This window comes from Mustelus asterias, chromosome X (assembly GCF_964213995.1).
Source record: "Mustelus asterias chromosome X, sMusAst1.hap1.1, whole genome shotgun sequence".
NCBI classification, from domain to species: Eukaryota; Metazoa; Chordata; class Chondrichthyes; order Carcharhiniformes; family Triakidae; genus Mustelus; species Mustelus asterias.
Window position 1 is genome coordinate 8,498,646 of NC_135834.1, and position 24,088 is coordinate 8,522,733.

The 24,088-nt window shown below is 45.1% G+C and overlaps 1 protein-coding gene across 1 annotated transcript in view; it reads right to left on the reverse strand.

Moving 5' to 3' along the window:
* Positions 1-2,960: 2,960 nt before the first annotated feature.
* The window catches only part of LOC144481904 (SWI/SNF-related matrix-associated actin-dependent regulator of chromatin subfamily D member 1), a 59,718-nt gene continuing 38,590 nt past the window's right edge, over positions 2,961-24,088 (reverse strand). Inside the window, exons 10-13 of the mRNA XM_078201070.1 lie at positions 23,881-24,016; positions 19,716-19,838; positions 12,495-12,596; positions 2,961-6,057 (exon numbers count right to left, since the gene is read on the reverse strand). Of these exons, the coding sequence (XP_078057196.1) occupies positions 6,004-6,057; positions 12,495-12,596; positions 19,716-19,838; positions 23,881-24,016 (415 nt within the window). The 3' untranslated portion in view covers positions 2,961-6,003. The remainder of the gene's footprint in view (positions 6,058-12,494; positions 12,597-19,715; positions 19,839-23,880; positions 24,017-24,088) is intronic.

Below are 24,088 nucleotides of genomic sequence, written 5' to 3' on the forward strand. Positions count from 1 at the left end.
ACCATTGCTAAACCCCCAACACGAGCGTCAATTTAGCATGACCAATCAACCTAACCCGCACATCTTTGGACTGCGGGAGGAAACCGGAGCACCCGGAGGAAACCCATGCAGACACGGGGAGAACGTGCAGACTCCACACAGCCAGTAACCCAAGACTGGGAATTGAACCCGGGTCCCTGGCGCTGTGAGGCAGCAGTGCTAACCACTGTGCCACCCCAAATCTCAAAGAGATATTGGTCCCTGGTCAGTCGAAGAAAAATGTGCATTTATACAGTGCTTTTCACAACCTCATGACGTCCCAGTGAAGTGCTTTTGAGGTATAGTCACTCTCATCATGCAGGACACCAATTTGCGCAACGCAAGGTCTCACAGCGGCAATGTGACTTTGACCAGATCATCTGTTTGACGCATCAAGACAGATGTATATTGAGCAGGACACGATGGAGAATTCACCTACTCTTCTTCCAACAGTGGCATCAGATCTTTTGCACCCACATACAGTGGCAGAGAGGACCTTAACTTAGCTTCTCATGCACCTTTTACAGTGTCAGCCACTCATGCTCAAATCTCATGAGTGATACTTGAACCCATGACCTTCTGAGTGTTTCTCATGTGTCAGTGCAGACTTGATGGGCCAAACGGCCTCTTCTGCATTATATGATTCTCTGAGTCAGGGGCAAAACTGCTGCTGACTGTGTAGGGTGTGATTTGCGCCAGAAGGTTGGAGCTTTGCACCAAGTTGCATCTTGCCCAGTGATAAAGGCACTCTGTCCATGCAGGCAAATATGTCAGGCAAGAACAAACAAGTGTTAGTTCTCTACAAATAGTCCAGTCTTTGCTCGAGTTAGCCAGTGTAGGACGGACACTTAGGGACTAACATTGGCCTCAAGCACCGAGGGAGAGAAAAAGAGCACTCCTGATTACAGATTTGTGCTGGAAATATTTGATTTGATAAATTGTCACATGTATTGGCATACAGTGCATGTGCCTGGATATTGGGGAGGGGGAGAGGATGAAACCCAAACACGGAATCCTTGCAACGTTGAAACATTCCCTGCCAAGGTCCACACAAAGAATGATCAGTTAGCACTAGTCGCAACTTCAGGAGAAAAAGAAATGCATTCAAACGAGAGAAAGTCAGGAGGTGGCTTCATATGATTTGGGATTTCACGTCGAATGTAATAAAATTCTAGCCCACCATGAAGCCAAATTTGAAGGGTTCCAATCTGACTCCAGTCATACCGCCCCCTGGAGGTATGCACAAGGGAGTCAATCACCAACCTGACGCTGGAGTTACATGACCATTTGCACCACTGAGCTTCCAAAACCAGTGTGCCAACAGCAAGGTGCTGGTACGCCAATCATTGGCTGCACGAGGAAGTTACGGGCTCTCAAACATGTTAATGCAAACATTGTTGCTCCTACCCCAGTTCCCTTTCCCTCGTTGTCCTTTGGGTGAGAGGTTAAACCAAGACCCCACCCACCTGCTCAAGTGGACAATAAACGATTGCACGATAGCGCTGAAGGGCAAAGCGGCCTTCCACTGGTCTGGTCAACCATAAATTGGCTATTGAAGCCCATTCCTGCTTGCAGGGCTTGCATGCGCTTTCTGCAGAATCCACAGCACAGTGGCAATGGCAGAACATCACAGTGCCATTCAATTACAACACCCAAAGCAAATGTTCTCCACGTTGAAGACCATTGATTTGGAATCATTTTGGTCTCACTGATTTACCCATTCAAGGGCAAATGTGCTAGATTTTGAGTAAAAGCTTGCAAGTGCTACAAGAACCATATATTATTAAGTCACAATATTTAGATTCCCATTTTGAATGCTGGCTGCATGTTTGATAATGGGGAGTACAATATTAAACACTTATTTGTATATTAAAGGTGCTCAACAACATCCAGTTTTCACCAAGTGCAGTCCAGCCAGTCCTTTGGAAGCCAGTAGGAATCAAAGACTAAGGCATACGCAAAATACCACGGATGCTGGAATCCAAAACAAAAACAGAAAACGCTGGAAAATCTCAGCAGGTCTGACAGCATGCGTGGAGAGAGAATAGAGCCAACGTTTCGAGTCTGGATGACCCTTTGTCAGAGCTTGAACAGAAAATGCTGGAAAATCTCAGCAGGTCTGTGGAGAGAGAATAGAGCCAACGTTTCAAGTCTAGATGATCCTTCGTCAGAGCTGAGGGGAGAGTGAGTCAGGCATAAGGCGAAGGCATATTTGGTGAATTGATGCTTTTGCAATGAGACAACCCTGAAATGTCGATAGCTTGAGTTGCTATCGGTAAAATATTGGATTTGTACCCCTGCACATGCTGAAAGCCCAGATTGCTTGGACAAGGTTGGGGTAGCGAAAGAGGAAAACCTCTGTGCTTTGTACAACAGTCTATAAGGTCCAAAATGCCTCATTAATTACACCTCGCCTCACCCAACGGGCATATTCTATGGCTTGCGGTTCTACCGCAGCTGAGAGGGCAGAACATACCAACTGGATTTACCAGTTATTGGCGGCAAACGGAATAAATTGCCGATTTGATTTCAACAAATTTATAACCGCCAACGTCCCAAAAGAAATAGTGCACTTTTAAGCTTCTCACTCGTACCAATTCAGTTCATTTCTCACGACTAAACAATGAATATTTCTTACATACAAGTTGGTGGGCAATCTGTCAATACAGGACAAAAGGAACAAACCCAAAACTCTGCTGGAGTAACCCAGCGACAGTGGAACTTCCTGCAATTTCCCATAAGCTGTCCGTTTGTAATTGGATAACTTACTGCAAAACACTTGAAGCCAACACTTGAAGCTGCAGCTCAGTTAGGTTTTTGTTTAATTGAATGAATTTGCAAAACAGCCTCACGATGCCACACCCCCCCAGCCGCGCGCACCCCACCCCACCCCATTTAGTATTAAATGCAGATGTACACTCCAGTAAATCAGGCAGCAACAATCTGTATTGAAGGTTTTATTAAAACTGAGTGACACATACAAGCGTACAGTACAAAAGTCTGGTCCCTCAAAATACTACTCAGTAAAAATACAGTTTATTGCAGCAATAACTGCAGAGGTTCAACTGTCTAAATACAGCTTCTGTTAGTGACTACTCCCATCCTAACCACAGGCATACCATTCTTGGAAAGAGAAGGCAAGAGTTTGAAACCCAATTTACTTTCAGATTGCTTCTTCTATGTTTGGGAGAACAGAAATAAAATAGGCCTGAGTTCACCAGGCAATACAGATTGGGGTCACGCAGCTGTTAAATACACGGTAACCATTTCTATAAAGTGGCTTCAGCTTATGTATTGAATAGCAGTGTGATTTTTCAAGTCACTGGAAATGTTACTGATTGATCTTCAGGTGACAGGTCCAGTTACTGGTGGAGGAAGCCATTTGCTACCACTTCCATATTCAACCCAATGACATTTTGGATGATCTGCTGCCCCCCCCCCCCCTTCCAACCCATTCATCCCGAGGCGATGGTTTGATGGGGCTTGCCAGTCTCCCCCGACCCTGCTCAAAGCAACAATCCACCTGGAAGCTTAGATACTGAACACTGCGGTAAACAACAATGGAGGACCATGAGATTGGGGTGGACATCCACGCTTGAGCACTCTCCTGAAGTGACCAGGCGGTGATCAGGAGCGGGAGATCTGGCTGATGCTTTTCACCCTCCAGCCTGGGGGCACTGAGGCCAATTGCCGGGGGCCCCAATCCTACCCCAACTCAAAGTGGGCCAACTCAGAGCAAATGACCAAGTGAACTTGGGAGCTTCCTGTTCCTGCATGGCTTAAATAGATCATAGGGTACACTTACCCATTGAGGCGCTCGGGACATTTTAAGCAAAAAGATTCTCTCTAGGGGGGGAAATACAAATTCTAAAATAAATGCTAAGATGGCAACCAGATCAATGAGGGATTTAAAAATGTTGTGGGACTTTTCAGTTTTCGGTGCAGAAATAATACATCGGGTGTCATGGGAAAATAGGAAATCCTATTTAGCCGCACTAATCACACTTTTTAAATTTACAACAATGTTTTTGTTAGCCCCCTCCTGCAACCATTCACCTCTAGTCCCACACTCAGCCGGTCGTTCTAACCGAGAGCTGGATAGAGTGACAAGACACTGGGCAGCTACAAAAGGGCATTAAGAGTGTTGGCCGCTAAGGTGGATAGTGCACGACCAATTGTTGAATATCAAAAGCGTACACATCCGTTTGTTCAAACTATGGGGATTGGTAGAATTTATCCTTGCGATCGAGTATCGAGCTGGGGAAATCGGCTTTGTCCCACTTTGAAAGGGGGCTTCAACTCTTTCCAAGTTGAATGGTAGAATTGAGTTATAATGGGCTCAAGTGAAGGAATTTAGTTCAATGTTACAAAGTTCGACTTGGCTAATAATGTGGTTCACATGAGAGAGGGATCACGCGTGATCAACAGAAGCTGCTACAATGCTGCTGCAAAGACCAACAAATGGTTGTGTATCAGTTTGTCACCCCTTCACTTTTTCAAACTAATTAACCTTTAAATCACTACAAAATACTGACTCCTATGAATCCGCGCTCTTCCAAAACGGAGTCCAACTGCTGCCGCTTGTACAACTATCGGATTGGGTTGCAATCACTGCTACATGGATTTACATACATGTTCACAGAGGTAAAAGGTTACATGGCAAGGACAAAAAATTGACTGACCATTTTAGTGCCTTGATCAAGATTGGAGTGCGTTCTGAAAAGCTCCCCAACATCACCAGTTATTACGACAATTCAGCAGAATTGTTCGATTAAGACTAATGCAAAAGTACAAGGGTGATGTTCAGGGTACAGCACACACAAATCTTTAAAGTTAAAGAACCGAACGATACATGAACAAGGGAACAAATGCAATAACCTTTATCAATGCATCAGATAAAGCAACTATAGGCAGATGTCCACCTTTAGATTGGAATTGCACACAACAGTTCGCTCGTCTAAAGCCAGACAAAATTATCCCTTCATTTCTGGCCTTGAAACTTCTAATAGGAGTCAGGAGGAATAAAGAAGGAACACAAAATACATTCGACCCAGTTATATAAAGCAGCACTGGAGTGATTTTTTTAAAAAAAAGTCATTCATTAATTTGAGTGTAAAACTCTTTTTAAACTCGTGTAACTTCTTAGCTCTCAAATACTAACGAGATGAAACTCAAACCAGAGAAAATGAAACAAGGAAAGAAATCTTTTCAGTCTAAATTAGAACAACTTTAAGAAGAAACAAGACAAAGGAAGAATGCATTGGAGGTCGAGGAATTAATAAGTCTATGTTACTTGCAAGCTAGCGATTTTTTTGAGTTTTTTAAAAAAATGCTGCAACCTAACATGGCCCCCTAACAGTTGGCAAAGTGGCATAATTTAGTCCTGACATGAAGGGGTAAAGGAGCTCTCACCCACCTTCATGCAGGCACCAATACTGCTGCAAGTATACCACGGCTCATGGATATCAAGGTACACTCCATCGCTAAAAAGAAGCGTGTGTTGAAGGATGGAGCTGGAATCACAGTTTGTGGTCAAAATACTTGGCCACTTCCAACATAAAGCCACTTACAAATAAAAAAGAATGCAGCAAAGTAAGCAAGTGTAACATAAAATCTGTCAGATCTAGTTTGCTAATGTGTCACTATTAATAGTACGACTAGGTCATTTATATATCATTTTACACAGTTACTGAGGTCACCACTTGTGGCTTATACTTCCCCAAATGCCAACATACGCTAACTTTATTTTCTAATCCTATGCTGTTTTATAAAGGGAACGTGTCAGTTGTACTAAAAGGTAGCAAAGAACACTTCAGGAGTACAAGGGCTATGCGGTGATTTATTTTGTGCAAGTGATGCATGTAGTTTTACAGCTTGTATACTGTAACGGAAATCTTTGTGCACTTATAAAACTGCGTTCAACCTTGAACCCAGACATCTCGTGTCAACCTGCTGCCACTCGTGGGACGAGGCCACACAGATCTCTTATGTGTTACGGATGCCCAGAGCTTGCTCAAGCTCCTGTCGTCTCTGCTGCACCTGAAACAAATGAGAAAAGGAGAAAATCAGTTGCTAATCCAGCTTTAGGGCGACACAAAATCTGAGGGTGCATTTTGAGGGCTCCGGCAGAATCAGCAGGCAATGGGGCACTGCCTGTCACTACGTTCTCTCGGGCCTCCTTGGTGAATAATAGAGCAGCCCAAAGGTTCGCCCATTTAAGATCACATACGGAAGACGCCAACTGGCATATCTGAATTGAACTGGGAAGTGTGAGATGGCTGGTGATATGGCTGAGGGACGCCAAAGTTAGGTTCCTCTTTGTTGCTGTTGGACAAGGAGTAGTAAAAGTGCACCGTTAAAGCTCTCACCCTGTCTTCAATTCACCATCTTTAACCCCAGAGCCAGGGCAGCACGGTGGCACAGTGGCTAGCACTGCTGCCTCACAGTGTCAGGGACCCGGGTTCAATTCCGGCATCGGGTCACTGTCTGTGTGGAGTTTGCACGTTCTCCCCGTGTCTGCGTGGGTTTCCTCTGGGTGCTCCAGTTTCCTCCCACAGTCCAAAGATGTGCAGGTTCGGTGGATTGGCCATGCTAAGTTGTCGCTTAGTGTCCAAAGATGTGTGGGTTAAGTTGATTGACCATGTTAAATTGACCCGAGTGTCAGGGGGATTCGCAGGGTAAATGTGAGAGGTTACGGGAATAGGGCCTGGGTGGAATTGTGGTCGCGGCAGACTCGATGGGCCAAGTGGCCTCCTTCTGCATTGTAGGGATTCTGAGAGAGGGGCCCAGTTAAGTGGGCGGGTGGACGTGCAGAGGGTATCACAGAAATTTAGTGTTTCAAAAACATAATCTAAGGGTCAGAGCCACATCTTTAAGGAGTCGGTCTTTAAGGTGTTTAAGGGCCGGTCAAGGACAGTAGTGGGAACTTGCGTATGGAGTCAGTCGAGATAGGCGAGGTGATGAATGAATACTTTTCTTCAGTGTTCACCAAGGAGAGGGGCCATGTTTTTGAGGAAGAGAAGGTGTTACAGGCTAATAGGCTGGAGGAAATAGTTGTTCGGAGGGAGGATGTACTGGCAGTTTTGAATAAACTGAAGGTCGATAAGTCCCCTGGGCCTGATGAAATGTTTCCTAGGATTCTTTGGGAGGCAAGGGGTGAGATTGCAGAGCCTTTGGCTTTGATCTTTGGGTCCTCACTGTCCACGGGGATGGTGCCAGAGGACTGGAGAGTGGCGAATGTTGTTCCTCTGTTTAAGAAAGGGAATAGAAATGACCCTGGTAATTATAGACCGGTTAGTCTTACTTCGGTGGTTGGTAAATTGAAGGAAAAGGTCCTTAGGGATGGGATTTACGACCATTTAGAAAGATGCGGATTAATCCGGGATAGTCAGCACGGATTTGTGAAGGGCAAGTCGTGCCTCACAAATTTGATAGAATTTTTTGAGGAGGTAACTAAGTGTGTTGATGAAGGTAGGGAAGTTGATGTCATATACATGGATTTTAGTAAGGCGTTTGATAAGGTCCCCCATGGTCGGCTTATGATGAAAGTAAGGATGTGTGGGATAGAGGGAAAGTTGGCCGATTGGATAGGTAATTGGCTATCTGATCGAAGACAGAGGGTGGTGGTGGATGGAAAATTTTCGGACTGGAGGCAGGTTGCGAGCGGAGTGCCACAGGGATCAGTGCTTGGTGCTCTGCTCTTTGTGATTTTTAATGACTTAGAGGAGGGGGCTGAAGGGTGGATCAGTAAATTTGCTGATGACACCAAGATTGGTGGAGTAATGGATGAGGTGGAGGGCTGTTGTAGGCTGCAAAGAGACCTAGATAGGATGCAAAGCTGGGCTGAAAAATGGCAGATGGAGTTTAACCCTGATAAATATGAGGTGATTCATTTTGGTAGGACTAATTTAAATGTGGATTACAGGGTCAAAGGTAGGGTTCTGAAGACTGTGGAGGAACAGAGAGATCTTGGGGTCCATATCCACAGATCTCTAAAGGTTGCCACTCAAGTGGATAGAGCTGCGAAGAAGGCCTATAGTGTGTTGGCGTTCATTAACAGGGGGTTTGAGTTTAAGAGCCGTGGGGTTATGCTGCAACTGTACAGGACCTTGGTGAGACCACATTTGGAATATTGTGTGCAGTTCTGGTCACCTCAATACAAGAAGGATGTGGAGACACTGGAAAGAGTGCAAAGGAGATTTACCAGGATGCTGCCTGGTTTGGAGGGTAGGTCTTATGAGGAAAGGTTGAGGGAGCTAGGGCTGTTCTCTCTGGAGCGGAGGAGGCTGAGGGGAGACTTAATAGAGGTTTATAAAATGATGACGGGGATAGATAGAGCGAACGTTCAAAGACTATTTCCTCGGGTGGATGGAGCTATTACAAGGGGGCATAACTATAGGGTTCGTGGTGGGAGATACAGGAAGGATATGAGAGGTAGGTTCTTTACGCAGAGAGTGGTTGGGGTGTGGAATGGACTGCCTGCAGTGACAGTGGAGTCAGACACTTTAGGAACATTTAAGCGGTTATTGGATAGGCACATGGAGCACACCAGGATGATAGGGAGTGGGATAGCTTGATCTTGGTTTCAGATAAAGCTCGGCACAACATCGTGGGCTGAAGGGCCTGTTCTGTGCTGTACTGTTCTATGAGTCAAAGTAGTAAACACTTTGACACAGGAAGGGTCTTGGAAGTTTGGAACAGACTTCTACACATGGCAGTTGACACTGCGGCAATTGTTAATTTTAAATACAAATTTAATAGACTTTTGACCAGCCTAAGATATTCAGGGATATGGGACACATGAATCACAGATCAGCCATGGTCTCATTGGATGGTGGAAGAGGCTCAAGGGGTTAAATGGCTTATGCCTGTTGCTATATCCAGCCTACCATTCTGACCCTAATGAGGCCCTGCCATCAAAATGGACAATGTCTGTCTGGGCAAGGTGCACTGGAGGAAGGGGGAAAAAAAATTAACGCTAATCTGGTAAAATGAGATAAAGGATACCACACAGGTCCTGATGCGAAGCCACATCTCAGCAAGTGGAATAATTTGCAGAGCACAAGCAGAGGTCTCCCAAAACGTTACTTCAGTTGGGGCCCACAAGCTACTTAAACGCAATGTTGCACTTCGATCCCTATGGCACCTTAATCATACAGTGGCTAATGTACCGTAGCTGTTTTTAAACACAAAGATGAAACCCTCTAGACTTACCTTCCCCTGCGGGCAAAGGGGAACACCATATTTGCAGCCAACCAATCAGTTGCTATACAACTGATACAATCAGCTGCTCCTGGTGTGCGGATGTTTCAAAGCTACAGTTTCCAACAGTTTAAACAAAAATCTTTCGAATAAATTAACTTCAAACTCTGCGTTGGGAGTCTGGTTGCAGTTTATTTTTTAGTTAACTCCAGAGAACAGAAACAGCAATGTGGAAGCTGGCCACATTGTGACAATCAGAAATGGAGTAGGAAAATTGATCTTATGACACGGGTGGCACGGTGGTTAGCACTGCTGCCTCACAGCACCAGGGACCCGGGTTCGATTCCCGGCTTGGATCACTGTCTGTGTGGAGTCTGCACATTCTCCCCGTGTCTGCGTGGGTTTCCTCCGGGTGCTCCAGTTTCCTCCCAGAGTCTGAAAGACGTGCTGGTTAGGGGGATTGACCCGAACAGGTGCCGGAGTGTGGCGACCAGGGGATTTTCACAGTAACTTCATTACAGTGTTAATGTAAGCCTTACTTGTGACTAATAAATAAACATTATTTTAATTAAAGGTCATAACTGTTGTCAAGGACAACTCAGTTATACTTATAGACAAATCTTCATTAAAATTGACATCTGTCACCCCATGCTGCATAGAGTCAGAGGTTTACAGCATGGAAACAGGCCCTTCGGCCCAACTTGTCCATGCCGCCCTTTTTAAAAAAAAACCACTAAGCTCGTCCCAATTGCGTTTGGCCCATATCCCTCAAGACCCATCGTACCCATGTAACTGTCTAAATGCTTTTTAAATGACAAAATTGTACCCGCCTCTACTACTACCTCTGGCAGCTTGTTCCAGACACTCACCACCCTGTGTGTGAAGAAATTGCCCCTCTGGACCCTTTGTATCTCTCCCCTCTCACCTTAAACCTGTGCCCTCTAGTTTTAGACTCCCCTACCTTTGGGAAAAGATATTGACTATCTCGCTGATCTGTGCCCCTCATTATTTTATACACCACTATAAGATCACCCCTCAGCCTCCTACGCTCCAGAGAAAAAAGTCCCAGTCTACCCAGCCTCTCCTTATAACTCAAACCATCAAGTCCCGGTAGCATCCTAATAAATCTTTTCTGCACTCTTTCTAGTTTAATAATATCCTTTCTATAATAGGGTGACCAGAACTGTACACAGTATTCCAAGTGTGGCCGTACCAATGTCTTGTACAACTTCAACAAGACGTCCCAACTCCTGTATTCAATGTTCTGACCGATGAAACCAAGCATGCCGAATGCCTTCTTCACCACTCTGTCCACCTGTGACTCCACTTTCAAGGAGCTATGAACATGTACCCCGAGATCTCTTTGTTCTGTAACTCTCCCCAACACCCTACCATTAACTGAGTAAGTCCTACCCTGTCCTGCATCTGTCCCAATTGCTCAGTGTCTTGTCAGTCTGACCTTTGAAGCCCTTAATTTGGTTCTGTTGGCATCACTCTTGCCTGAGGCAGGGTTCAAACCTCACGCCAGGCCTTGAACACAATCTAAAATGACAACTTAGTGCAGGGCTGAGGGAGTGCTGTATGGCTGGGGGCAAGATTCAAAACATAGGCCCAACGATTCAGTGAAACAATGAGGACTCCTGGCACCCTGGTCAACACTTAGCTCTCAACTAACACCGGCCAAGCTATTAACTGCCCATTTAATATTCATAGATTGTGTGGCCTCGCGTACTTAACAAGTGGCCACACCTCAAAGGTACTGAATTGGCTATTTTGAAGTGTCCTGAACTGCTGGCATTTGCCACATTACCCCTTTGAAGCTTCAAGATGTCGGGCACCCACAAATTGGCACGGAAATCCTAAAGTTGCGGTGCTCTCGCTCAGGGTTCTGTCAGAGCCGGCAACCACTGGAATCAATGAGAATTTCAACTTCCGAGCACAATACTGTCCAAGCAGGTGGAATTGGATTTTTAAACAGTGGGTGATTTTGAGAAACAGGATGAGCCCGGAAAATACATTCATAATCGCGGAGTGCTGTCAAATAATTAATTCCCAGATTTTTAAAGCTAATTTTTAATATTTTAATTTCTACCTTCAACCCATGTGTATGCCCCAATGATTAATTTGTTCGAAGTAAAAAGATTGTATTGGAAAGGTTTTTGCTTCCTGCTTGTCCGTCTGTGAAATCTTTTGATGTGATTGGCTGCTTTCTGCTCGTCTGTGAAAGCCTTTGATGTGATTGGCTGCTTGGACAGACTGATTTAAAGTTTAAAGTTGTATTTATTAGCCACAAGTAAGAATTACATTAACACTGCAATGAAGTTACTGTGAAAACCCCCGAGTCGCCACACTCCTGTTCGGGTACACTGAGGGAGAGTTTAGCACGGCCAATCCACCTAACCAGCACAGCTTTTGGACTGTGGGAGGAAACCGGAGCACCCGGAGGAAACCCACGCAGACACGGGGAGAACGTGCAGACTCCGCACAGACAGTGACCCAAGCCAGGAATCGAACCTGGGTCCCTGGAGCTGTGAGGCAGCAGTGCTAACCACGGTGCTGGGCATCTCCAGTAACAGTTGTAGCATCCTGCATGGAGAGGGGTGAACTTCTCACCAAAGATCGTTTGACCTCTCTGTGCTTTCGGAGCACTGCCCCTTCATCAAGTGAGTGGAGAAGGAGCAGCGCTCCGAAAGCTCGTGATTCCAAATAAACCTGTTGGACTTTAACCTGGTGTGAGACTTATTACTGTGCCCACCCCAGTCCAATGCTGGCACCTGCACATCATGGCACAATTTTATAATGTGCTGGAGGTTACTTAAGAAACCAGCACAAATACAGAAAAGGAACACCACTGAATGCTTGCTTGTACAAGGGCCAACAACTTACACTTACGACTGAGTTGCCTCAAACAGACTTGCCCACTTTTACATCATCAGAACTTCACAAAATGCCTCTTTTAAAAAAAAATCGCAAGTGTACAAACCAGCCACGTTTCTTGTCTCTGAGCATGACTGCCAGTTTGCATCTAACCCTGTGCTATGGGCCTGCATTGATGAGGAAGAGGGTTGACACTGGCCCAAACTCAATCGCACGTGGTGGGGGTGTATTTCAGGTCTGACTGACATACAGCCCCATCAGCACCAGGCAAATCTGGTTTGTGGAAGAATGGAAAATATTCAAACTCAACAGTGCCACCAAGTCCTTAGTTCAAGTACTGTCCAGTAATTAAAACAAAGACTTCACCCAGTGACGGCTGAGTCTAATCACATTCTTACCTTAGAATAGAAGTATCTGCAGACAGCTTCTTGAGCCCAGGGCTGGAAGTAGAACTCTGCTCTGCGCTCCTCCTCCGGGTTTCCTACCACATCAGTCATAGACTACAAACACAAAATATCAAACAAGTGACTGGAATAGACAGATGCAACTTAAAAATAAATGGCGTCGAAGGTTGCCAAGGTTCTATGTAAGTCACTAGGGGAGCCAAGTTCACTCGCTATCAAAATGTTTGGAGGGGGGAGGCTTGTTGGCAATTGCACTTTGCATTTCATTAGCGCATCACAGAAACACACAGGATCGGAGATCCAGCTGAGTGCCACCTTTCTGCCACTTCATGCTGTAGAACAAGTGCAAATAGCGAATATTGCAGTGTAAAGTGGCTGCAAAAAGTGGAGCAAATGCTCATTTGTTTTGGGGAGTAATGCAGAAAGCATGCGACATGTGAGGGCAGATACAAGTGTGTTAGTAAGGTAGCCAGGCCATGGTTTATTGTCTTATAATAGATACGCACATTGGGACAGAGAAACAGGAGTGGCCCATCAGTCCCTGCTGCACTACTAAAGTAGAACACAACAGATTTGTACCATAAAGACAGGTCTCTTACTCTTGCCACATTCGAAGATGAGAGACCAAATCATCTTCTACAAGTTAGCTGTTGTAAAAGAAAAATCCATAAGAGCCAAGTTACACTTGTTTTTCTGTTCTTTTTCAGGATGCTGTGTTGGTTTACAGGTGTTTAACTGTATCGAGGGTTTCCAAAACAAATTTGGCCATGGGATGCGGTTTGGCCTTCTAACAGTGAGTGCTCAGAAATTGGAGTGGCTTGCTGAAGCATGAAAAGTGAAGTGCGAGGTTGAGTCACATGCAGGCCAGACCAGTTCAGATTTTTAAAACAATGCAGCAGTTTGCTTGTGCGCGTTTTTGTTTCCTTCCTGGTACTAGCCCACAAACGATTGGACTGCTGTTTAAATGCCACAGCTTGCCACACTGGGATTTGAATTCATGACCTGTGGCCTGTTAGTCCAAGACCGCGTTCTTTTACACAGCCTGGTGGATACCAGCCGCAGTTCTACTGCTGGCCACAGAGTGGCGGTGCAGAAGGCTGTACACTTAAAATGCGGGGACAAACAGACTCAGCATGGCAGAACCCTTGGCACTGGCAAATACAAGCAGACCACTGCAGGAGGTCACAACCACGCCTCTGACATCGCAGGCCACCCCTGTATTCCAGCTACAGGGGACTGGGGAGCTCAATCACACAGGCCACCAATGCACTTGTGGTATTGCTGGCCTGTATGGGCCTTCTGATCAGACAGAGTGCCATGCAGTTGCTGCTGGTGCCCTGAATTTAGCTGCACAGAGTACATAGCTTGAATGCATTTCTGTATCGCCCGAAAGAGGCTGCATGAATGTGCACAGTAAAGGGCAATTCATCACGCTTTTAAACCGCAAGATATGCAGTTGCAGCCAACTGATATCCGAGGTTAAATACTCAAATCTACTTTGCATTCAGAAGTTTCCCAGCTGAATTAGCTAAACGGGAGCCAATGAATCATGTCTGCCTCTTGCACCAGTCAGTACAAGTCCAGAACAATACCAGCCCTGGCCATGGCAATTCGAGACAGTATTACTTTTGCTTTGCGCATTGAGTTCGGCAAAAGGAAAGGATTCCATTTCTATTGAAACAAAGTCCATTTACGCATTTTCAAACCAAGAAAACTGGGTTGAACAGCAGTGATTTGTGTTTTCTCTAGTCGACATAAATGAATAACTTGCACACAGTCATAGCCAGAGGTATAAACCACAGAAAAAGTCCCTTTGGCCCATCGCGTCTGCTGGTCAAAGACAAACCACCTAGCTATTCTAATCCCATTTTGCAGTACTTGGCCCATAGCCGTGGCGATCGCAAGTGCACATCTAAATACTTCTTAAACGTTGAGGGTCTCTGCCCCCACCACCCTTTCAGGCAGTGAGTTCCAGACTCCCATCACCCTCTGGGTGAAAAGGTTTTTCCTCACATCCCCTCTAAACCTCCATCTATGTCCCCTCCACCAAGGGGAAAGGTTTCTTCCTGTCTATCTATCCCCCTCATCATTTTCTCCATCTTAATCACATCCCCCTCAGTCTCCTCTGCTCTAAGGAAAACCAGTCTATCCAATCTCTCTTCATAACTAAAACTCTCCAGCCCAGGAAACATCCTGGTAAATCTCCTCTGCACCCTTTCCATTGCTATCACCTCCCTCCGATAATGTGGGTTCCAGAACTGCACATAATATTCTAGCTGTGGCCTAACCAACGTTTCAGACAGTTCCGGAATAACCTCACTGCTCTTAAACTCTATTTCTCGGCTAATAAAGGCAAGTATACCATATGCCTTCTTACCCAGTTTATCCACCTGTCCTGCTACACGGAGTTGGGGGTAAAGTGTTAGCGTGGATTGAGGATTGGCTATCTAACAGTAAGCAGAGAGTTGGAATAAATGGGTGCTTTCCTGGTTGGCAATCAGTGACTAGTGGTGTGCCGCAGGGATCGGTGCTGGGGCCTCAACTGTTTACCATATACATAGACGATTTGGAGGAGGGGACTGAGTGTAGGGTAACAAAGTTTGCGGATGACACAAAGATGAGTGGGAAAGCAAATTGCGTGGAGGACACAGAGAGTCTGCAGAGAGATTTGGATAGACTAAGTGAGTGGGCGAGGATCTGGCAGATGGAGTATAACGTTGGTAAGTGTGAGGTTGTCCACTTTGGAAGGAATAATAGTAAAATGGACTATTATTTAAACGGTGAAAAATTACAACATGCTGCTGTGCAGAGGGACCTGGGGGTCCTTGTGCATGAATCGCAAAAACTCAGTCTGCAGGTGCAGCAGGTGATCAAGAAGGCAAATGGAATGTTGGCCTTTATCGCGAAGGGGATGGAGTATAAAAGCAGGGAGGTCTTGCTGCAATTGTACAGGGTACTGGTGAGGCCGCAACTAGAGTACTGTGTGCAATTTTGGTCCCCTTATTTGCGGAAGGATATATTGGCCTTGGAAGGAGGAAGGTTCACCAGGTTTTTACCGGAGATGAGGGGGTTAGTTTATGAGGAGAGATTGAGTAGATTGGGCCTGTACTCGTTGGAGTTTAGAAGGCTGAGGGGAGATCTTATAGAGACATATAAGATAATGAAGGGGCTAGACAGGGGAGAGGCAGAGAGATTCTTTCCACTTAGAAAGGAAACAAGAACTAGAGGACACAGCCTCAAAATAAGGGGGAGTCAGTTTAGAACAGAGTTGAGGAGGAACTTCTTCTCTCAGAGGGTAGTGAATCTCTGGAATTCTCTGCCCATTGAAGCAGTGGAGGCTACCTCGTTAAATATGTTTAAGACACAGGTAGATAGATTTCTGATCAATAAGGGAATTAAGGGTTATGGGGAGCGGGCGGGTAAGTGGAACTAAACCACTATCAGATCAGCCATGATCTTATTGAATGGCGGGACAGGCTCGAGGGGTTAGATGGCCTACTCCTGCTCCTATTTCTTATGTTCTTATGCTACCCTAAGGGACCGGTGTACATTCACACCAAGATCTCTCTGATCCTCAGTGTTTCCCAGGGTTCTGCCATTCATCATGTATTCCCTTGTCTTGTTTATTCTGCCCAAGTGCATCACCTCACTGATCAGTCCGTCTGACCAGCCTGTTTATATCCTCCTGTAATCGAAGGCTATCCACCTTGCCACCCACAGGTAGAGAAAGATCATCAAGATCCGCTGATGATACCAAATTAAGAGGCATATCAAACAGTGGAAAGAATGCAAAAAGGTACAGGGGGCTGGGTAGTTGTGTTACAAATGAACCTCATCACAGAGGCAGAAGTTTAAAGTCAAAAGGGCTAATGGGATCCTCGATTTCATATACAAGCCACGAAACACAAAGGCAAGGAGACAGAGACTAAGGAAATTTGGCATGTCCACTACGACTCTCACCAACTTTTACAGATGCACCATAGAAAGCATTCTTTCTGGCTGTATCACAGCTTGGTATGGCTCCTGCTCTGCCCAAGACCGCAAGAAACTACAAAAGGTTGTGAATGTAGCCCAGTCCATCACACAAATCAGCCTCCTATCCATTGACTCTGTCTACACTTCCTGCTGCCTCGGCAAAGCAACCAGCATAATTAAGGACCCCACGCACCCCGGACATTCTCTCTTCCACCTTCTTCCGTCAGGAAAAAGATACAAAAGCCTGAGGTCACGTACCAACCGACTCAAGAACAGCTTCTTCCCTGCTGCCGTCAGACTTTTGAATGGACCTATCTTGCATTAAGTTGATCTTTCTCTACACCCTATGACTGTAACACTACATTCTGTACTCTGTTTCCTTCTCCCCTATGTATTCTATGAACGGTATGCTTTGTCTGTATAGCGCGCAAGAAACAATACTTTTCACTGTATCCCAATACATGTCACAATAATAAATCAAATATTAAGCTGATCTTTCTCTACACCCTAGCTATGACTGTAACACTACATTCTGCACCCTCTCCTTTCCTTCTCTATGAACGGTATGCTTTGTCTGTATAGTGCGCAAGAAACAATACTTTTCACTCTATCCCAATACATGTGACAGTAATAAATCAAAATCATCAATCTGTTGCTAAAGTTAGAGCTCTGTGGGTGGGCAGTTTTACAGAAAGGGGTATGAAAACAATGCAAGTGGTGCAACAGAGATTTCGGAGGATGAGGGGAAATAATTATGGAAAGAGATGTGAAAAGCTAAAGGTGCGCTTATCAGAGAGCAGAGGAAGCCAGGGACAAATAGTAATCTTCAGAACTTAATAAATGGTTTGGGGGGTAAATTTAAAGATTGCTTCCTCTGGTTCAATTATGGCATAAATTCAGGATGAGTATAAGTATAAAGGGGAGGTTAAAAGGATCCTATTTCACATGCAGAATGATCAGAATGTGGAATCAACATGGAATATAGTCAAAGAGCAAAAGGTCACAGGATAAGAGCAGGCCATGGGATTGGATAGCTAGCACAGATACAATGGGATAAAACAATTTCCTCCTGAACTGAAATTTCAATCCATTTGAGTCGAGTTTCAAATTTCTTTGAACATCTGACTGCAGGGAGCCTAACGCAGGGTGCACATGCGCCATGGAAACAAATGCTTGCTGGTGTTTGAGGCTATGATAAGTTGAATTAGGGAAAAGCTAACCCTGTTGTTCATGGTCTGCTGCAACCTATAGAGGTGCAAAAAATACTGCAGCCAAGGTCTGGATTTGGACCTTGGTCTGTTACTCACATACCCTTACTGCGGCTTACAGTCAAGTCTCTTGCTGCGTCATCCCTGTGAAAATACGTGCGCTCTGCCTCCAGTTAGCTGTAAAACTGGTTGTAAAGAGTGAATGAAGATTATTTAGCGCCGTTCCTGACCTCGGAACATCCCCAAGTGCTTGCAGCCCAATTAACTACTTTTGACATGCACTCCTTGTTAAAAATTGTCAGCGAATGCAGCAGCCAGTTTGCGCACAGCAGAAACTGAAAACAGTGTCGAGAAAGTGACCGAATTCTTTCTTTAAAGCCTTGTTAGTTAAGGGATAAATGTGAGCTTGAACACCAGGAGAACATCACTGCCCCCTCTTCTCAGCGCCATTGGACAAACACGTCACCTATTCACAAAACATTCCTCTGACCACCAGATGTGGTGTGCAACTGGAATTCCACACCCACTATTCAAGTCATACATTGTATCCTCACCATTTTATAGCTTCCTAGATCCACATCTGTAATGGAAAACACCCATTCAAACACACCACAGTATAACCAGATTCAGGCACCAGTGGCAGCACTGGAGGTGTGGGAATGAAGAGGACGCAAAACAAGACTGCATGGGGAATACCCAGCACAAATGTGGGCATAGAATTGCAACGATAAAGTTCACAGGAAGTGCACAAGACAGGTTGACATCTCTACTAAACACTCAGTCACAGGAAGGTCATATAAACACATCAGTTTCTTGATATTGTCAACTGTTGACTAGCGTCCAAGTCGGAGTGGTTTGTATGTGGCCCAGAGAGACAAACTGAACTGCACGTTTCCATCCAATGCTTGCCCGTTGACAGTGATAAGAACAGGATACAACCCCGAGCAAGAACTCCATTTTTGGGAATTAAAATAAAAACCAGGTTTTTTTTGGGTTTTAAATAAAAAAGGCAGTTAGGAGCATTAATTCAGAGTAAAAACAGAAAGTGCTGGAAAAACTCAGCAGGTCTGGCAGCATCTGTGGAGAGAGAAAGAGTTAGCGTTTCGAGTCCAATATGACTCTTCTTTAGAATTAATGTGAAGTACAGCAGTTCAAAATAAGGCAACACAATGTCATTCCTGCAGGACAACGACCAATTCAGTTAGTGAGAGGTTCAACTGGATGCTTGGAGGCTTGCTTTCTGAAGGACTCAGCCCAATACAACAATGCAGATAATACCAGCATGACTCAGCAGAAAGGCAGACTGTGTGTTACAAATGATTAAGTTAAAGGCATAACCAGTTTACAATGGCAGATTGAAGGTCAACAGACGGGGAGGTCAGAAATTAGTCCCGTGTTGCAAATACAAGCTGTGATCTCTTGCCCTTCAACTGGGGAGGGCAATTGAGATTCTTCAACAAATTTGCCCAGGCGCCATACAAAAGGAATACATGCACCCACCTACGGACGGCTATTTGCAAAGACAGTGAGATGTCTAAGAGAAACAGGAGTCATAGGTAGGACTGCCACAGGAGTAGGCCCAATCCTCAATCCCTCTCAGCAGAACACGTGGCTGTGTGCGTGCCTCTATGTCAGGCTGCACTTCAGTATTCTGCACACTGCACTGTGCTTTCTGTACACTGTGCCAGTGTACAAATGCACGCCTGTGTTTTAATAACGGAAAATAAAAACCCAAAGTCTTAACAGGCACAGTTCAGATTGGAAACACACTATCGTGGGTCAAATACAAAATCCAGCTATCAATTCCCATTTAGCACAATATATCCATTTTGTATGAAATTATGGAACTCCAAATCATGTTTCCTGTACAAGTGGCTTGGGAAATGAACATTATCCCCAAAAAACTCTCATGCCTGGAGTAATTATTTCACAAACTAGTCTCACTCAGAAATACAGTGCCTGGTGATATCGCATCAGAAGAATGCAAGGCCAAAAAAGGAGCTGAACATGGCTTCAGATGGTGAATACATACCTTCAGATCACGGCACTGGGACTGCAGCCAGTCGTTGATGAAGCCCTGTGGATCTCTGGCAAAACTCAGCATGAACTCCCTCTGTGTCTTGAGCTGGTTAATGGTCTCGATTGTTTCGTGGATCTGTGTGAGTAAAGCAGTAGGGTTACACGGTTTACACACGAGAGCTATAATCAACCTCAAATCCAAGTTCTCCGACTCAAGAGGGGCTTGCAGATGGTGGTGTCCCCATGCATCTGTTGCCTTTGTCCTTCTAGGTGGTAGAGGTCACTGGTCTGGAAGGTGCTGCCTAAGGCGCCTTGGTGAGTTGCTGCAGTGCATCTTGTAGATGGTACACACTGCTGCCACTGAGCGTCGGTGGAGAGAGTGGATGTTTGTGGATGGGATACCAATCAAGCGGGGCTGCTTTGTCCTGGATGGTGTCAAGCTCAACTATTATTGGAGCTGCACCCATCCAGGCAAGTGGGGAGTATTCCATCACACACCTGACTTGTGTCCTTGTAGATGGTGGACAGGCTTTGGGGAGTCAGGAGGTGAGTTACTCACCGCAGGATTCCCAGCCTCTGACCTGCTCTGGTAGTCACTGTGTTTATGTGGCTGGGTCCAGTTCAGTTTCTGGTCAATGATAACCCCCAGGACGTTGAGACTGGGTGACTCAGCGATGGTAATGTGATTGAATATCAAGGTTAGATTTTCTCTTATTGGAGCTGGCATTTTTGTGGCATAAATGTTACTTGCCACTTCAAACCCGAATGTTATCTCGGTCTTGCTGCAGGCACAGTATCTGAGGAGTTGCCAACTGTATGGAAAAAAATTCTCCATATCCACCCTGTCAAACCCACTCAATGTTTCAATGAGATCACCTCTCATTCTTCTAAACTCCAGGGAATATCAACCCTCACATCCCAGGGGACCAATCTAATGAACTTTCACTGTGCCGCCCCCAGTGCAAGTATAACCTCCCTGAAATATGGTTATGATATTCCTGGTAGCCAGTCAAAGGAACAAAAACAGAGCTAGTATGTACTTGGAATAGATTTATTCACAGAGTGAAACATTTAACTCCACTCCACCCATGTCAGCAAGTGTCTCTTTATATGTACTCAACTAACCATTCAATCAATGCCCTCACAATGTATGAATCCGTTGCCTCAGTTGATACAATTTTTGAAGGTAGATTTAAAGAATAGGTTGAGAGGGAATAGTATCGTCTAGGTGCCCGTATAACAATCTATTTTTGTAGGATTAGATATTATACAATGAATGTGTATGAATTTATTGCTATACGATCTCCAAAGGCATGCATATCAGCTCCACCATGTTAACAGAAGTTCAGAATATTAAAATGACACAAAATGGATACTAGCTGCGTTAGCCACATTCCTGAACACAATTAGCTAGCTTAATCACAAGCTTGTGTATAATAGACCACAGATACTGGTGGCTGGTACCAGCCTATGGTCCAAGGTCTCGGATGGAAGCCAGACACAAGATTAGGGAGGACATTTCTAGAAGATGATAAGGAGGCCCACTGGACAAGGAGTATTGTAAACTCAAGGACTCCAGATGGGAGAAAGGAAGATAATATTGATGAGGTACCATGAGTCGTGTCCATGATACCATGAGCTGATCATGCACAAGCCCACCTTACGCAATGCCTCTTTCATTGGTTATGTGAATAATGTATGTAATCTATAGTCAATATTATTGGATAAGGTCCAGCCGCGATGGGCTGTGTAGATGTTTGGAAAATGTATAAGAATGGATGTTTGTCCTTTGTTCGTTGGAGGGGTGTACTGGACTTTACCAGACGGCATCTCCCAACCAGTGAAATAAACCGTTTGATGCGAGGACCAACCCGGAGGGTTGAGTGATTTCTTTGAGAGATTCTCCCGCTAACACAATCAACAATGGAGAGCAAAATTGCACACACTACTCCAGGTCTGGTCTCACTAAAGCCTTGTATAATTGCAGCAAGCCTTCTTCTTGTACTTCAATCCCTTGAAATAATGACTGACATGCCATTTGTTTTCCCAAGTGCTTGCTGTACCTGCGTGCCTTATACAAGTACACCCAAGACCTTCTGTACATGAATAATGACAACATTCACTCTTTTAGAAAATATTCTGTTTCTCTATTCTTACGGCCAAAATGATTTTTTAATAATATTCGTTCATGGGATGCGGGCGCCGCTGGCTTGGCCATCACTTATTGCCCAACCCTAATTGCCCTTCAGCCCAGGGCATTTAAGAGTCAACCACATTGCTGAGAGTCTGGGGTCACATGTAGGGTAAGGACGGCAGAATTCCTTCCCTAAAGGACATTAGTGAACCAGATGGGATTTTTCCAACAACGGTTTCATGGTCATCAGTAGATTCTTAATTCCTCTCACTTTCCCACATTATACTCCATCTGCCACTTTCTTACCCATTCACTTCACCTGCCATTCTCTTTGCAGCCCTTTATGTCCTCCTCACAGCTTCCATTGCCACCTAGCTTTGTATCAGCAAACTTAGATACATTACTCTCGGTCTCTTTGTCCAAGTCATTAACATAGATTGTAAATAGCTAAGGCCCCAGTGACCCTTGCGACACTCCGCTAATCACAGCCTGCCAACTTGAAAACGCCCCGTTTATCACTGCTCTTTTGCTTCCTGTCCGTGAACTGATCCTCTAATCCTATTGCTCTATCCCGCCCAACGCCATGAGTTCTTATCCTGTAATTAACCTTTTGTGTGGCACCTTATTGAATGTCTTTTGGAAATCCAAGTATACTACATCTACTGGTTCTCCTTTATCTATCCTACCAGTTAGATCCTCAAAAATGAACACATTAGTAAAATACAATTTCCCGTTGTCTGATTATACTGTTACTAATGAACATCCCTGCTTCTGACTTCATGATGGAGTGAAGATCATTGATGAAACAGTTGTAGATGGCTGAGCCGAGGACACTTGCTGGAGGAAGCCATGAAGCAGTGCGCCAGGGCTGAGATGACTTCCAGCAACCACAACCATCTTCATTTGTGCTAGTTATGACTCCAACCAGTGGAGATTTTGCCCCTTGGTTCCCATCGACTTCAGTGCTGCTAATTCCTCCAAATACTTGAACAATATACTGACTAACATGTCCTAAACATTCAATTCCACTTTGAGAGATTGAAAGAAGCTTAGTGTATTAGCAATAAAATCCATTGTGCACACCAGCTAGAGAATAAAAATTCCTACAAATCTTTAGCCTTGCGTGAGATTTGACTAGATTCAATCCACAATCACTATTTTTTTATTCATTTGTGGGACATGGGCGTCGCTGGCTGGGCCAGCATTTATTGCCCATCCCTAGTTGCCCCTTGAGAAGGTGGTGGTGAGCTGCCTTCTTGAATCATTGTAGTCCGTGTGCTGTGGGTTGACCCACAATGCCGTTAGGGAGGGAATTCCAGAATTTTGACCCAGCGGCTGCGAAGGAACAGCAATATATTTCCAAGTCAGGATGGTGAGTGACTTGGAGGGGAACCTCCAGGTGGTGGTGTTCCCATGTATCTACTGCCCTTGTCCTTCCAGATGGTAGTGGTTGTGGGTTTGGAAGGTACTGCCTCAGGAGCCTTGGTAAGTTGGAGGAAGTACACACTGTAGATGGTACACACTGCTGCTACTGAGCGTCGGTGGTGGAGGAAGTGGGTGTTTGTAGATGGGGTGCCAATCAAACGGGGCTGCTTTGTCCTGGATGGTGTTGAGCTTCTCGAGTGTCGTTGGTGCTACACCCATCCAGGCCAGTGGAGAGTATTCAATCAGACTCCTGACTCGTGCCTTGTAGATGGTGGACAGGCTTTGGGGAGTCAGGTGGTGAGTTACTCGCTGCAGTATTCCCAGCCTCTGACCTGCTCTTGTAGCCACTGCGTTTACGTAGTGAGCCCAGTTGAGTTTCTGGGTACCCCAAGGATGTTGACAGTGGGGGGGGATTCAGTGATAGTAACACTATTCCTTTCATCATTTGGGACTTCAACAACAGGTCACCTTACCAAAGCAAGATGCAAGTGAGAAAGTCTTCACTCGATTTGGGTCAGACATCAATACAAATCTAAACTTAACCGTGTTGGCGTCAAGTCAGAGCTGCCTCTCCTGAACTACAAATGCGTTCTTAAAATATAAAACGTTCCAAGCTAACCTTATTGTCAAGAGCAGCAATTTCCTGCTGACTTGCAGTAGAGAGGAGGAAGGAATTCATCTGAGTCTTTAGCGTGTCGTCCACTTCCACATCAATATCGTAACAGGCAGTCTTCTTCTGATCATTTGGGTCCACGCTGAAATATCAAAAGGAGATGGGACAATGTTACAGAGTGCACTGAAGATACAGTTATATTAGTTCACCAAGT